General features: G+C 42.2%; 1 protein-coding gene across 7 annotated transcripts in view; it reads right to left on the bottom strand.

Moving 5' to 3' along the window:
• The window catches only part of plcg2 (phospholipase C, gamma 2), a 94,798-nt gene that overhangs the window by 62,008 nt on the left and 16,777 nt on the right, over nucleotides 1-16,013 (bottom strand). For 6 of the 7 annotated variants that reach the window (XM_077596527.1, XM_077596523.1, XM_077596521.1 and 3 more), the window contains 3 exons: nucleotides 15,305-15,385; nucleotides 11,667-11,707; nucleotides 11,473-11,545 (listed from right to left, as the gene is read on the bottom strand). The exons of the other annotated variant lie outside the window; for it this stretch is intronic. In XM_077596527.1, coding sequence (XP_077452653.1) covers nucleotides 11,473-11,545; nucleotides 11,667-11,707; nucleotides 15,305-15,385 — 195 coding nt within the window. The remainder of the gene's footprint in view (nucleotides 1-11,472; nucleotides 11,546-11,666; nucleotides 11,708-15,304; nucleotides 15,386-16,013) is intronic. 7 annotated transcript variants of the gene reach the window in all.

Raw genomic sequence — 16,013 nt, 5'->3', positions numbered from 1 at the left:
TGCTATTGCGTTTCGATGTTCATCCATATATAATATATATGCGTCTAATGAGACGGTGCATGCTTTGTGTGTCTAAAATACAGAAATAGCACTCGTTACTGACACTGCGGCTTAAAATACGATGCGCCGAATAGTTGTGAAAATACGGTACCTTTTGTCTCAGGTCTCTGACCAGGACGGACATATGCAGAGTCTGCATCACTGCAGACGTCACACCAATCCGCTTGTTGATTCCCCGCTCCATCCTTCCCTCACTTGTAAACAGGACCCGGAGTTACTAAAGTGCTTCCACTTGAGGAAGAATCTCAATCTTGACCCTAAGAGGACAGGCCACCATGGTTTCAGGTGCTAATTCTTATTCCGACTGCTTCCCTCTTGGTTGTGAACTGATGAAGCCAACAGAACTACATCATCCACTAAATACAGCGTTGCAATACTGAGGCCACTGAACATGACCCCCTTAAAGCCTCAGAAGCGCCTAGATATTCTATCCATAAAGGTTATGATAAGAATTGGTGGCATAGGGGAGCCATGGCTATGTTAAACAGAGTGACCTGTGCATACAGGGACTGGACCCATCGCATCAGGGGTTATGGTACTCCTCATACTTCCAGACCAGGCATCACAGGACTCACCCGGGGGAGACAGTTGAACACCTTTTCCAAGTCCACAAAACACATGAGCCTCCGGTGACCCTGCTCAAGCTATGGAGCTGATCCCCAGTTCTGAACCCTGTCCATGATGTCTACGAGATGTTACAGATACATGCCAACCAAGACAAACCCACATTATCCAGAGCCTTTAGAAACTCCAGGTGGATCTCATCCACTCCTGTGGCTTTGTCTTCGAGGAGTTTTCTAACGACCTCAATGACTTAAACCCCAGAGTCCCCTTTTTCTGCTTCCCCATGAGAAGATGTGTCGGTGGAGTTGAGGTTTTCAAAGTATTCTGCAAGCTATCTAACTATATCCCGAGTTGAGGTTAGCATCGCCCTATTCCTACTATACACAGTGTTGGTGCTGCACGGCTTTCCCCTCGCGAGATGCAGAATGGTGGACTAGAAATTCTTTGAAATCGTCCGAAAGTCATTCTCGATGACCTCACTGAACTCCTACCAAGTCGGGGGTTTTGCCTCAGTGACCACGTTTAGACACCCCAGCCTCTTGGCCAGTCAGTACCCATCAGCTGTCTCCGAAAACCCCCAAGCCAATAAAGCCCGATTCGACTCCTCCTTCAGCTTGACGGCATCCCTCACTCTTATTACTATTCTAGGATTGCCACCATAACAGGCACCGACCACATTACGGACGCAGCTGCAGGCGGGTGCCACAGCCTTATAGGCATGGAACTAACTTACTAGAGGTAAGATAGGGCCGAAAAAAATCCAACCCGACCCGCGGGTCTAAAAACCCGACCAGACCGAACCCGAGGAATTAACTTGATTTGCAGGCCCGAGCCCAAAGCAAACCCGAAATTTCATGTTTTTGTGAGGACTCGAGTCGGGAGGAGTAGTGATTTATGATTAAAGCCTGTCTTTTGTAATGAAATCTAAGTTAAACAAAACTGTATAAACATTTACATCTTTTATATGATAATATAGATGTTTGACGAGTTCAATTGTTTAAATGAATTGAATTGAATTGAATGCTTTTATTGTCATTATACAAGTATAATGCTTTCACCACATAGTGCACAAATAACAGCAGACGGACAAATAAATCAATAAATAAGTAGTCAGCAGAGTGAAGTGCGCTTGTTCTGTCTGAAGTCCAGGATGAGTTCCATGGTTGGTTTTGGAGACGTTCAGCGCCAAGTCGCACCACTCGCTGAGTCGATAGACGCAACAACAAACAAGCAGACGCGTTGCCTGCTCAGCGTCGAGGTGCCAGTCTTTTTGCTCTCGTATGAGAGCAAAGTGCCACATTGACTACTGTTAGGGTTATTAGTCTTACATTATTATATATTTGCTTTCAATGAAGAAAGTGCTTCGCTTACTACATCTAAAATGCCTGCTTGCAACGAAGTAAATGCTTTGCTCCTTAATTAGACTAAACAAAAGGGAAGCGAAATCCACTTGGACTGCTGGAATGTGGAGAAGATCCTTTGGCTGCACATGACCTTAATTTGTTTGGACTATTTGACATCTCACTTCTGTTTCCCACCCCTCCCTTGAGAGTTGAGACGTCCATTGTAACTAGGGTTCTTGAAGTTAATAAACAAGGAAAAGAAGCGAGTGACGCCAGAACGAACCGGGGACTAGACCTGAACGGTTCGATTTCTCCTTGCAAGAAAAAAATCCAGAAGATTGTCTTTTCTCTTTATTTGTGCGTGCATTTGCGAATGCCTATTGGTGAACCTAAGAATTACATTAAGCCAAGCCAACGCAATTTTCTATAACATATTCAACAATCAATTTGAAGCTTTTTCCTAAATTCACTCTAACCGGTACTGGCGCGGCATTCACGTGACGTGCGCACAGCTTTCTCGGGCTCTGCGGCTCCGCCTCCAATTGCAATTACATTAATATACATTTTAAAAGCATTAATTTATTTATTTACTTTAAGACAGCGAGAGATACCACACATGGTTTAAGCATACAATTTTTTTCAGCGAGAGAGAAGCTCGGCCCGACCCGAATCCGAAGTAATGATTGACACTTTGGGCCCGACCGGACCCGAATTTTGGGTCAGGTCAGGTTGGGTTCGGGCTCAAGATCTTACCTCAATAACTAACCCATGGGAAAAAAATATGCCAGAGATGTTAAAAGTACTTTTGACAGGGGACTCTGACAAACGTTCCCAGCAGACCCTGACAAAATATCCGGGTCTGCTGTGCCAGACCCCGACAAAATACCCGGGTCTGCTGTGCCAGACCCCGACAAAATACCCGGGTCTGCTGTGCCAGACCCCGACAAAATACCCGGGTCTGCTGTGCCAGACCCCGACAAAATACCCGGGTCTGCTGTGCCAGACCCCGACAAAATACCCGGGTCTGCTGTGCCAGACCCCGACAAAATACCCGGGTCTGCTGTGCCAGACCCCGACAAAATACCCGGGTCTGCTGTGCCAGACCCCGACAAAATACCCGGGTCTGCTGTGCCAGACCCCGACAAAATACCCGGGTCTGCTGTGCCAGACCCCGACAAAATACCCGGGTCTGCTGTGCCAGACCCCTACAAAATATCCGGGTCTGCTGTGCCAGACCCCGACAAAATATCCGGGTCTGCTGTGCCAGACCCCGACAAAATATCTGGGCCTGCTGGCTGTGCCAGACCCCGACAAAATATCCGGGTCTGCTGTGCCAGACAGGCATCTTCCCCACCTTAGGAGCCAACTCATAACCAGGTGGTGATAGTTAAACAGGTCTACCCCTCTCTTTACTCAAGTGTCCAGGATAAGCGGCTGCAAGTCCGATGACAAGTCTACAAAATCAATCGTCGAATCAAAACGCCTAGAGTGTCCCGGTCCCAGGTGGACATATTGACAGTTTGCCTGAACATGGTGTTCTTTAGTTAAGATCTGCAATGAGTGCAGAAGTCCAAAAATAGAACACAACTCTTGTTTCGATCAGGGGCACAAGTGGTGAGCCCAACCGGCTCCATGGGTGTAAGTCCAAGTCATTGTGTCCCGTGTGCGGTCGATTGGTCGCCGGTCTTTTGGTCGCCAGTCTTTTGGTCGCCGGTCTTTTGGTCGCCGGTCTTTTGGTCGCCGGTCTTTTGGTCGCCGGTCTTTTGGTCGCCGGTCTTTTGGTCGTGGTCTTTTGGTCGCCCCGACCGCGACAACGGGCGATCAAAAGACCGGCGACCAAAAGACCGGCGACAAAACAAGGTAAAACAACATGGTCTACGCATCAATAAAAGCCAACAATGGCCATGAGCAGTTTCACTAAGCCGACGTGTGAGTGTATAAGAGTTTGTATGTACATGTGTTGTCCCTTTTAAGAAGCTACGTGCGTCAGGGTCTTAGCAAGTTCTTCCAGTGTGGAAGTGGGACACAAATGGTACACGGTCGATTGGTCGCCGATCTTTTGGTCGCCGATCTTTTGGTCACCAGTCTTTTGGTCACCAGTCTTTTGGTCGCCCTGAAGGTAAGTGATAATTACCATTTAAATCGTTGCTCAAATTCCCTAAATACAAACTGCGAATTACTATTTAGTTATACTTAATGCCCTACTAATTATTAGGCTAAAGAAAAGCTCCAAATTTCCCGGACTTTTATTGTTTTTTGTTGGAGAACTTGCTAAGACCCTGACGGACGTAGTTTCTTAAAGGGACAACACATGTACATACAAACTCTTATACACTCACACGTCGGCTTAGTGAAACTGCTCATGGCCATCGTTGGCTTCTATTGGGGGAGGTGCAAGGAAGAGGCAAGCCATTTCATTTGAAATGAGTGGCAATAATAACGAAGCTTGATGCGCGTTGCACGGGAATACAACTTGAATCGTTCGACCGTCAGTACCATTTATAAACATAAAGATCGAGCAGCAGGACCCAAATATTGAACGTTGCACAAAGTTTGCAAATCAATTGAATGATGCCATACAGTGCTACCGCATCATTTATGATCAAAAAAAGAAAACTGCAATCGTCATTAGCTAGCTTCTTTCGGCCAGTTTCTAGTAAATCTCTCTCTCTCTCTAATGTATGTATACAGTACTGTATGTATTCTCTCCATTTTATCATTATTTTTTTTCACTACAAACCAATGTGTGTTACTTTTACAAGCATTAAACATACAAATGCACTTATATAAACCTTCAATATACTTATATAGGCCTTAAACATAAATTATAATACAAAATATAGCACTGAGCAATTTACGAACAAATTCAACTTATGAACAATCGCTCGGAACCTAACTCGTTTGTAAGTAGGGGAGGGTCTGTACTCAAAATGAACATAGTTCCTCTCCACTTGATATAAATTAAAAAAAACAGGTTAATGGGAGTTTCATTCCAAGTCCTCTGGCAAAGTCCAGACCTTGAAGGGCAGCCCCATTCCAGCAAGGTACAGTTTTACGTTCGGGATTAACCAGTTTAAGAACCAGTCCTTTGTGAGGGCTTTCGTGACCCAGGCTTTTCTGGTGCCCATCTATAAACAGGCACCAAGGCTTTGTTCTTGTTTTTTTAAATCATGAGGACGGTTGAACTTATAGATTAAGGCTGGCTTTACCATGAAGCCAGCAGCAATCCCACACATGATGATCCGTACTTTCAGTTCATCTTTGAATAAGAATGTCCAGGAATGCACCCTCTTCCAAAAAAGGCCAGTCTGATCTATGTTAAAAACTTGCTGATGAAGATAAACAATCATTCTCTTCAATTATGTGAGTGAACTCTTCCTTGACATTCTGTTCCACACCCTCTTAGTCTGCCAAGGAGGCTGCCTCATACAACGAAAAAACTTTGTAGACCATACCTCTTCTTAAACTTTTCAAACCAGCCATGACCGGACATTTCGTCGACGGACATTTACGGACACAAACAAGCACATTTAATACTTGCACACGCCCAAATGCACACTGGAACGAGGCTGAGGTTCATCTTCATTCCCTTCATCCCGAGCTAAAAGATTTTGGCTTTGGTTCTAATCATGTCGGTGTCCAGAGCAATCTCCCTACAGTCCGAGATTCAGCTGTTTGTGTTGTCGAGCGAGTTTTTGCTGTTTTATTTTCTTTAATATTGAATATGTGAATTTCCTTTGTCTTCTTTAATAGTGGTTAAGGTTAGTGGTTAAGGTTAGTGGTTAAGGTTAGGCGAACTGTCTGGCGACGAAGTGTCCGGCGACGAACCGTCCGGGGACGAAGCGTCCGGCGACGAAGTGTCTGTCGACGAACTGTCCGGGTACCAAACCAGCCCTTGCTTGCAATAAAACCACTGGGCTCACTCGCAACACTGGAACGAGGCTGAGGTTCATCTTCATTTCCTTCATCCCGAGCTAAAAGATTTTGGCTTTGGTTCTAATCATGTCGGTGTCCAGAGCAATCTCCCTACAGTCCGAGATTCAGACCGATAGAGCATTCTCCATCTTAACAATGATATTATTCCTTGTGGTTACCACTCGCTTGGTGTCCTTGAAAAAGGGTGTCTTCCGAATGTTCGCTTCTTCTTTCTTGATGTAACGCAGGGTAGATTCATTTATGTTGCCATAGATGATGCAGGAGACTTAGGAGGCATTTTAAATGGCGATTCAAAATCCAAACAAAGCTGGTAATAGGCTCGGCGTAGTTTCTGTGTGTAATGCAAAATGTAATCCGAAAAAAATGAAAGAAAAGGCAGTTGACATTTTTCTGGTCAGTTTGCATTTAAAAAAATGCGATGTACTGAAGCTGCAAATGTTGAAGCCGCAAAGTGCTGAAGGATCACAGTATGTGCTTTCTTCCTTGTCTACAACATGTTTTCTTCAGTCAACTGCGGTCAACTGTCATATGGCATCCTTCAAACCTAGTGCTCGCACTTCTATGTCTCATTTTTTAGGGTTCATCTTAGCACCTCATGGCCAGCATGTAGATCAGGGGTCTCAAACTTGCGGCCCGCGGGCCAACTGCGGCCCTCGGGACGATAATTTGCGGCCCCCGTCTTAATATGAAAGATTAATGTTCGTGCGGCCCGCAAAATTGATATTAATGACACTTGTGTTCGGAGCAATGTTCCCTCTAAGCTGCACGCGTGCGCAATTGGCCACTACTCTCGTCTTCTCTGCGCAGTAGCAATCATATGGCACGCAGTAAAAAAAAAAAATCGATTTTTTTTTTTTTTTAATTTTTTTTTTTTTTAATTTTTTTTTTTTACCCCTTTCCCCATGATGGCGCCGTTTAAGTGGCAGCCAGTGGCAGTAGCTCTGTCCACTCATGTTTTTCGTGTTTTACAGCATGTTTTACATGAAAAATTAGAGGGAACATTGACATGCACCTGCTTGTGGCAGGTGTGATACTGGTGTGCCCATAGCGAGCAATGATGATGTCGTGACCGGATGATTCGCCTAAAGACGTTTCGCCGACGGACGTTTGACAGACGGACAGGTCGTACTAGTATTTGTTAGTTTAATGATTAAATACAAATACTAGTATTTGTATTTAATCATTAAACGCTGGTTTCAGCTGGATTTGACCGAATTTGAGAGCATTTTGAGCCGTTTGGCGAATGGACGTCTATAGACGTTTTTTTGCCTCCATCGCGATATCATCCAGTATTTGTATTTAATCATTAAATGCTGTTTTAGGATGGATTTGACCCGATTGCTGTCATTTTACGGCTCGGTTCTGCTACATCTGCCTGCCCAAGAGTGCTTATTCCCGGACTGCCATGCCCGCCCAAGAGTGCTTATTCCCGGGCTGACATTGATGGTAGACGAACATTGATTTTTACTATAATTTGGACAACACCGGCGGCGGGCCGGATTAAAAATCCTAACGGGCCGTATATGGCCCGCGGGCCGAGGTTGAAAAACTTGTACACACACGATCCGGCGGGGCGAGCGTTCGAATCCCGTTTCGGCGAAACCTCCGTTCGGCCGAATGAACGTTCGGTGGAAGGTCCATTCGGCGACCTGCCCGTCTGTCAAACGTCCGTCGGCGAAACGTCTTTAGGCGAATCATCCGAGTACCGATGATGTCGCTCACACTGGTACTCAGTGCGCTCAGGGAGGTTGTCTTTCTGCTCAGACCAACAAAAAATTAGAGGGAACTTTGGTTCGGAGCTGAATGAACCAATCACGGTGAGGTATACGGCTCTGGAGGGCGGGACATCGGCCGGGCTGTCCAGTGCCTCGCTCACTCACTCATTCATTCCTCCAATCAGCTGGGCGGAGGAGAAGCCGTGAGGCCGATCACTCCGCTCGGCGCGCACACTCCTCCGCTGCTCTCAGCATAGAACTGAATGAGGCGCTATGATCCGTGATCCAGCCTGTGTCAGTGTCTGTAGCCATCTCCGCGATTGAAACGGAGAGCGAAAGTGCACATGCGCCACAAACCCGCGCGACTGAATGTGAAAGATCAACCCGAGACTCATTCCAAGTGGAAAAACATATTACAGAGCCCCAGAGATGTCTCTTTCAAAGCCTGCCGTGAAGAGAAAGGTCGGTGATGAGCACAGACAGTTTCAAGAAAAGTGGGGAGTGCAATATTTCTTTGTTGAACACAGGGGCACCCCGACGTGTCCCATTTACACTGAAAAAGTTGCGGTGCACAAGGAATACAATTTGAAACGTAATTGTACTACGAGACATGCTGAGGAGTACGAAAAATACCAGGGAGATGAGAGAGCCAACCAGGTTGCCAGTCTTAAAACACGTCTTCTGAGGCAACAGGATTTCTTCAAGAAGGCTACCAAAGACAGTAATGCAGCAGTCAAAGCTAGCTACGCCGTTTGTGAGTTGATTGATCCTGTGCTAAGTGATCCCAAATGGCTCATGGACTTAGCTTTTCTTGTTGATATCACACATGAGATTAATGTACTGAACAAGAAGCTACAAGGCCAGGGGCAACTTGTCAGTGCTGCCTATGACAACGTGAGAGCATTCTGCCCTAAACTTGTGTTATGGAAAGCCCAGCTCTCTCAGACAAACCTTTGCCATTTCCCAGCATGCAAGGCTCTCGTGGATGCAGGCACACCATTCAGTGGTGAGAAGTATGTTGAGGCCATTTCGAAGCTACAGGAGGAATTTGATCACAGATTTGCAGACTTCAAGACACACAAAGCCACATTTCAAATTTTTGCGGACCCCTTCTCCTTTGATGTGCAAGATGCCCCTCCTGAGCTTCAAATGGAGCTCATTGACCTGCAGTGCAACTCTGCACTCAAAGCCAAGTTCAGGGAGGTGAGTGGAGAAGCAGACAAGCTTGGGCAATTTTTGAGAGAGTTGACCCCCAGCTTCCCTGAACGTAGGTTCAAGCGGACCATGTGCCTTTTTGGGAGCACATACTTGTGTGAGAAGCTCTTCTCCACCTTGAACTTCAATAAGTCCAAGTACAGGTCCAGACTTACTGATGAGCATCTTCAAGCTCTACTGAGGGTCTCCACTGCTTCCTCCCTCAAGCCAAATGTGACTATGTGAGAAGAAGCGCTGCCAGGTCTCTAGCAGCAAGGAGTAGGCAAGAGAAGCCGTGTTCAGAATATTTCATGTTCAATGTTCCATTCAAGTTCAGAAAGTCAAAGGTTAAAGAGCTGTTAATACAGACATTTGAAACGGAATAAAAATAATTCATTTTCTCTACTTAGCCAGCCAGTGTATATCTACTGTATGCTCATTAGTATTATTTGGTTTTGTATTACTGATTGATTTATTTTTTATTCATCTTTAAGTTAATTTATTTAATTCATTATTTTTTGTTAAAAAATAAAGATATTTGATAACGTTGGAATGTTTTATCAGTGCTTTTCTTGTGGAAATCCTGATGCGGCCCAGTCTCACCCAGACTCGGCCTCTAGCGGCCCCCAGGTAAATTGAGTTCGAGACCCCTGATGTAGATGCAGAACATAGGATGGGGTCAAGTGCAGGGAAACGCAGGGTGGTGGATAACTCCAACTAGTTAATAGCAAGGTACCAAAAACTAAGCACAAGCAAAAGCACCAGAGGAAAGACAAGTTATTAAAATCAAGTCAGAAACTAGAAACAAAGATTAGATGGGGGATCCTGAAGAAACTGTTCATGTGGACTATGACGTGACGTAACATTAATGACGATCCGACATGCACTAAACAACAACTGAGGCTTTTTATAGACAGAAAGGGGGCTAACAAGACAATGAGGAATAAATGGGAGCAATGTTCCCTCTAAGCAATTGCGCACTACTCTCGTCTTCTCCACGCAGCAGCAATCATATAGCGCGCACAAAATAAAATCCACTTTTTTTCTCCTCTTTCCTCATGATGGCGCCGTTCATGCAGCAGCCAGTGGCAGTAGCTCTGTCCGCTCTTATGTTTTTCATGTTTTACAGCCTCTCTATCTTTTTTTAAAATTACATTTTAACATTTCTTAATACATTCCTTTTTACTTTACTGTGCAAATAGAAGAACAAGCGGCGAAATCAGGTGAGAACTGTCTAAATCGGCTGTGTGTGTGGTTTTGTGCGTGCGTGTGTCTAGTATGTAATCGTTTGTCTTCAACCTACACAATGGACTATAAATGGAAATTAGCCCTCAGCTACAATCTTACATATATATGTTCATTAACATTAATATAAATATGTTCATTAAATGTTCTATCCCTTATTAAATAAATCAAAGCAAAATCATGGAAAAATATTGCATATAAATGGAAACTTGACTCTCAAGTGACACGTTCAGCAGAAAAGTCATTTGAACGAGAATGAGAAGTGAGGACAGATTTGTAAAATTAGGTAACATTTAAGTCGGATTTGTGCATATTCTAATGTATTTATGAAGATGTTTTATTCATAGATATTTTTTCATTCATTTTCTGAACCGCTTTATCCACTTTATCACCATGACCCTGGTGGGGGTAAGCGGTTCGGAAAATGAATGAATGATTGAACTAAACACAAACAAACTCAAAACCAAACAGCGCTTTCCTTTGGTTTTATCGATAAGTCAAGGGGTAAAGGGATGGATTGGAATTGGCCCACAAATATCTGTAGTGACGAAAACCTACCATGGTGTAGCCCGGTCTTTACCAGAAAATTCCATGTAATACCCACAGCTAGGTGGAGCTAATACCGAAACAAGGTTGCACAGGGACCAAGCATCTTGTATTAGGTATCTGATAGCCCATACTCGAGGACTCCCCCCACATAATTCCACAAGGGACAAGATCAAATGGCCTTTTAATGCAAAACAAAGCATGCTCTATGTAAACTATGTATGAACTCCCTTGCATAGGCCAGGACCCTGTGTAGAACTTGTGTTGTCCCAGGGCCAGGCTGAAAAGCAAAATGCTTCTCCTTAACTTGAGGTTCGACTTTTTGATGAACTCTCTTCTACACAGCCCTTGATAAACCTGATAATAGAGGAAAGGATGTGCAATAGATGGTTCTCCTTTCCTAATTCTTCAAAATGGGCTGAGCTTGTGTGCGAGTATGGAACACCCTCTGTGGGGCCAGGACCAAATGTGTGCTGAACCATGGCGGGAAATGTTTAGTTGAAATCTATTGTGTTTGTATACTACCTCAGTCTCCTTCCCTACCATAAATCTGGCAAGGCAAATTGGGATTCTGTTGCCAGGAGTTGCCTCTTTTTTGGGAAAAATTGCCTAAGAACCAAGAATCCAGATACTTGCTATTGACGGACCGTAGATTTTCTTAAAAAGTTTCTTTTGCATCACATTTCCAGTTCTCAATCACATATTCTGTTCATGTCTGCTACTTAACAAAACGATTTTAGATGATTGTGTCTTCCATGAATTATAAAAGCAGGAGAAATAAATGTTTTTTGTGGAAATTAAACATTAAATATGATAAGAGAAAAGACAAAGTATCTGCTGAACGAAATGTACAATTTAAAATTGCATACCTTCTGCTGATACATAAGAAATCGTTGGAAGTCATTGAGGAAAACTACTGAAGCATCAGGTTTATCTCGATTACTGTATGGCAGAAAAAAAGAGAACATAGTCTAACAGAGAATCCATATCAATAAGTCAGTGTCCCTCTATATTGTATGTGCAAGACAAATGTCACTTTCCAACATTGAAAAAAGGAGCTTACCCCAAAATGAATGAGCAATCCTTTTTGAACTCTTCTAGAATCTAAGTGAAAATGAAATTAAAATACTACATAACTACAAGCCCAATTCCAATGAAGATGAAACATTGTGTTCAACATAAACAACAAAAGAATACAATGATTTACAAATCATATTTAACCTATGTTTAGATGAACACAAGACATTTAATATTCCAACTTCTCAAATAATTTGTAACGGATGTGACGTTTACTACTTTATAATGTTATCTTTTCCTTTGAACTACATTAAGAAAATATTTTCTGAGTGAGAAAATATTAATTGTAGCCTTGTAGATGGAAGTCATTCCATTTTTTTTTATGTACAGTTTTAGTTGTTCAATAGGCTGGGGTCTCCAAAGGCTAATTTTATACTTCACAATGTCGCACACAGTTTTAGAGGGAGACAGGTCCTGAATGTATGCAGGTCAGTTCATAACCCATACTCTTTTAGTAAGAAACAAAGCTTTTGTAATACGTGGAGAATGTGGTTTGGCATTGTGTAGCTAAAAAGATGTAAGATTTAGTTGTTCAATAGGCTTGGGTCTCCATAGGCTAATTTTATACTTCATAATGTCCCACACAGTTTTAATGGGAGACAGGCACTGTTCCCTCTAAGCTGCGCGCGTGCGCAATTGCGCACTACTCTCGTCTTCTCTGTGCAGCAGAAATCCTATGGCGCTCAGTAAAAAAAAAAAAAACGTTTTTTTTTTTTTTTTTTTTTTTTTACCCCTTTCTTCATGATGGAGCCGTTTAAGCGGCAGCCAGTGGCAGTAGCTCTGTCCACTTATGTTTTTCGTGTTTTACAGCATGTTTTACATGAAAAATTAGAGGGAACATTGACATGCACCTGCTTGTGGCAGGTGTGATACTGGTGTGCCCATAGCGAGCAATGATGATGTCGTGACCGGATGATTCGCCTAAAGACGTTTCGCCGACGGACGTTTGACAGACGGACAGGTCTCCGAATGAACGTTCGTTCAAACAGCGTTTAATGATTAAATACAAATACTAGTATTTGTATTTAATCATTAAACGCTGTTTTCAGCTGGATTTGACCGAATTTGAGTGCATTTTGAGCCGTTTGGCGAATGGACGTATATGGACATTTTTTTGCCTCCATCGCGATATCATCACGACATTTTACCGAGGAATTCACTTCCCTGGGCTCGGTTCTAATGTCCAAAGAGCTCCAGTATTTGTATTTAATCATTAAACGCTGTTTTCGGCTGGATTTGACCGAATTTGAGAGCATTTTGAGCCGTTTGGCGAATGGACGTATATAGACGTTTTTTTGCCTCCATCGCGATATCATCACGACATTTTACCAAGGAATTCACTTCCCTGGGCTCGGTTCTAATGTCCAAAGAGCTCCAGTATTTGTATTTAATCATTAAATGCTGTTTTAGGATGGATTTGACCCGATTGCTGTCATTTTACGGCTCGGTTCTGCTACATCTGCCCGCCCAAGAGTGCTTATTCCCGGGCTGCCATTGATGGTAGACTAACATTGATTTTTACTATAATTTGGACAACACCGGCGGCGGGCCGGATTAAAAATCCTAACGGGCCGTATATGGCCCGCGGGCCGAGGTTGAAAAACTTGTACACACACGATCCGGGGGCGGGGCGAGCGCGCGAATCCCGTTTCGGCGAAACCTCCGTTCGGCCGAATGAACGTTCGGCGGAACGTCCATTCGGCGACCTGCCCGTCTGTCAAACGTCCGTCGGCGAAACGTCTTTAGGCGAATCATCCGAGTACCGATGATGTCGCTCACACTGGTACTCAGTGCGCTTAGGGAGGTTGACTTTCTGCTCAGACCAACGAAAAATTAGAGGGAACATTGGAGACAGGTCTGGAATGCATGGAGGTCAGTTTATAAACCATACTCTTTCAGTAAGAAGCAACACTTTTGTAACACGTGGAGTACCTTTGGTATGTTCCAAACAGATGTTTGATAAGTATTCATTATTAGAAATCTAGGACTTCCATCTTGATTTTGGATTATTTTTTAGTGTCCTTTTGTGCAGCATTACAAAACTTTCTCAGTCTTTTTTGTCACCTTTCCCTAACTCTTTCGAAACATGTTCCAGCAGTTAATGATTTTTTTTTTGCCAAAAACAAAGTTTATCAGCTTGAACATTTCAGTTAGGTGATTTTGAGGACTTCTAAATACATGAAATCTGTTTGAAAGTAAGTGCTGTTCAGAATCTCATCTTTTATGCAAACTCATTTGTTCATTTTGAAGTTCGCTCTACCTGTCAACACTGCGACACCCACACATGCAGTTCTTTTCATAAAGTAAGATACAATAAGCCTGGTTGTTGTTGTTATTTATATATATATATATATATATATATATATATATATATATATATATATATATATATATATATATATATATATATATATATATATATATATATATATATATATATATATATATATATATATATATATATATATATATATATATATATATATATATATATATATATATATATATATATATATATATCTATATCTATATCTATCTATCTCTGTGTATATGTGCTCTACGTCTGACTGTCGACCAGTCTAGGGTGTAGTCTGCCTTTTGCCGGAAGTCAGCTGGGATAGGCAACCCTTACGAGGATGCGCGGTACGGAAGATGAATGAAGGAATATTAATATGTCAATCTTTATTTCCTATAGAGGAGACTACAATCCCCTAAAAAAATCAAGTGGGATAAAGACAAAGATAGAAGGACGAACGTGAAAAGATTTTTTGGGCGACGTTGCAGTCAACTAATGGGACATACCAACCCTTCCAATAACAAAGACGTACGAAAGCCATCTCTGCAGAAAGTGAGGAATTTACAAAATATAGTTTTGTAAGCCTCAAGCAGAATTAACAGCACTTTTCATTTTATTTTATGCCACGTAACTCAGCTCACCGGTCAAGGGGTAAACTTTGACTAGAATGGGTGTAAATTGAAGTTGTACGACTGTTCCTATATAGTAAAAAATAGTTAGGCATTGACTCATTGTTATGTGTTGATTTTTATTCAATGTTTTATATTTTACACAAAAGACGGATTTTTTTCCAGTTTAAAACGGGCAATGCTAGACGTGCAGAAAGACTAATACGTACTCTGAAGTTTTAAAAGCATAAAATACTGAACATTCTGTTGCAGACTGACAGAAACATTCAGAAACACGCTGTCTTCTCCTTCAAGATTGTATTGTGACTCAGGTGGTTAAAAGATGCACAATTGTCTTGACAGAGGAACCATGATAACCACATCAGCGTGAGCAAGTACGTAGTTGATTGACAGTCAAGACGGACACACCTACAAAAACCTAAAACTGACAGGGCAGGCCGTTTTTTAAAAGCCTTATTTTATTACAGGTACTCTCTTGTTTTATTTATTTACATTTGTCAGGGCTCGTTTACTTTTGCCCAATCCAATAATTTATTAATTTAAATTTGACTTGACAGGACTTTCATATTGGTTAAACATGATTTACAAATTCTAGTTGAATTCTGTTTTTATTCATGTTTAACACAATGCCCCAACTTCATTTGAATATGGTTGTAGTATACTGTGCACATGTCATACAATCAAATGAGTAATACTTACCTCATTCTGTTCAAACATTATAAGGTTGTACAATTTATGAAACTGCTCAAAGTTCAAACAATCATGTTTTGCTCCTATCTCCTGTGGAAAAAAAGCATGAATAAGTACTAGTGACCATGCTATCCATTTATTTTCTCTACCAGACTGTTTCCCAACCATTGTACCGCGGCCCACTGGTGTTCCATGACCAATGATCAGTGTGCCGCGGGAAATGACCTGACAAGAAGTCGAAAAATTCTAATCTTAACAGATTAATATTTAAATATGACAAAAAATAAGTTTCCCATATACAGTCGTACCTCTACTTATGGAATTAATTGGTTCCAAAACTTTTTTCATAAATTGAATATTTCGTAAGTAGAGCAGTACTTTATATGTAAATTTTGCAATTTGTTCATGGTTCTCAAAAAAAACTACCAACTAAACACTTGAAAAGAAATTTAATTAGTGATGTAATTAAATGAATACCGAGCATGCAAAAACCTGTTCTATTCGTGCAGTGGTACAGTAGAGTAAGGAAGAAGCTAACATTAGCAGACGAACACGAACACATTCACATAAACACACTGAACAACTTCAAATTCTCATCATCTCATCTCATCCACTTAATATTAAAAAGAACTCCAAAAGAGTAAAAGTCTCTCCATCTCGCCGTTCAGTACAGAAAGGCCATGCCAAGGAGTCGTCGCTTTAACCTCCTAAGACCCAA

This window comes from Stigmatopora argus, chromosome 3, assembly GCF_051989625.1.
Source record: "Stigmatopora argus isolate UIUO_Sarg chromosome 3, RoL_Sarg_1.0, whole genome shotgun sequence".
Classification (NCBI taxonomy): Eukaryota; Metazoa; Chordata; class Actinopteri; order Syngnathiformes; family Syngnathidae; genus Stigmatopora; species Stigmatopora argus.
This window is presented reverse-complemented; position numbering and strand designations above follow the sequence as displayed.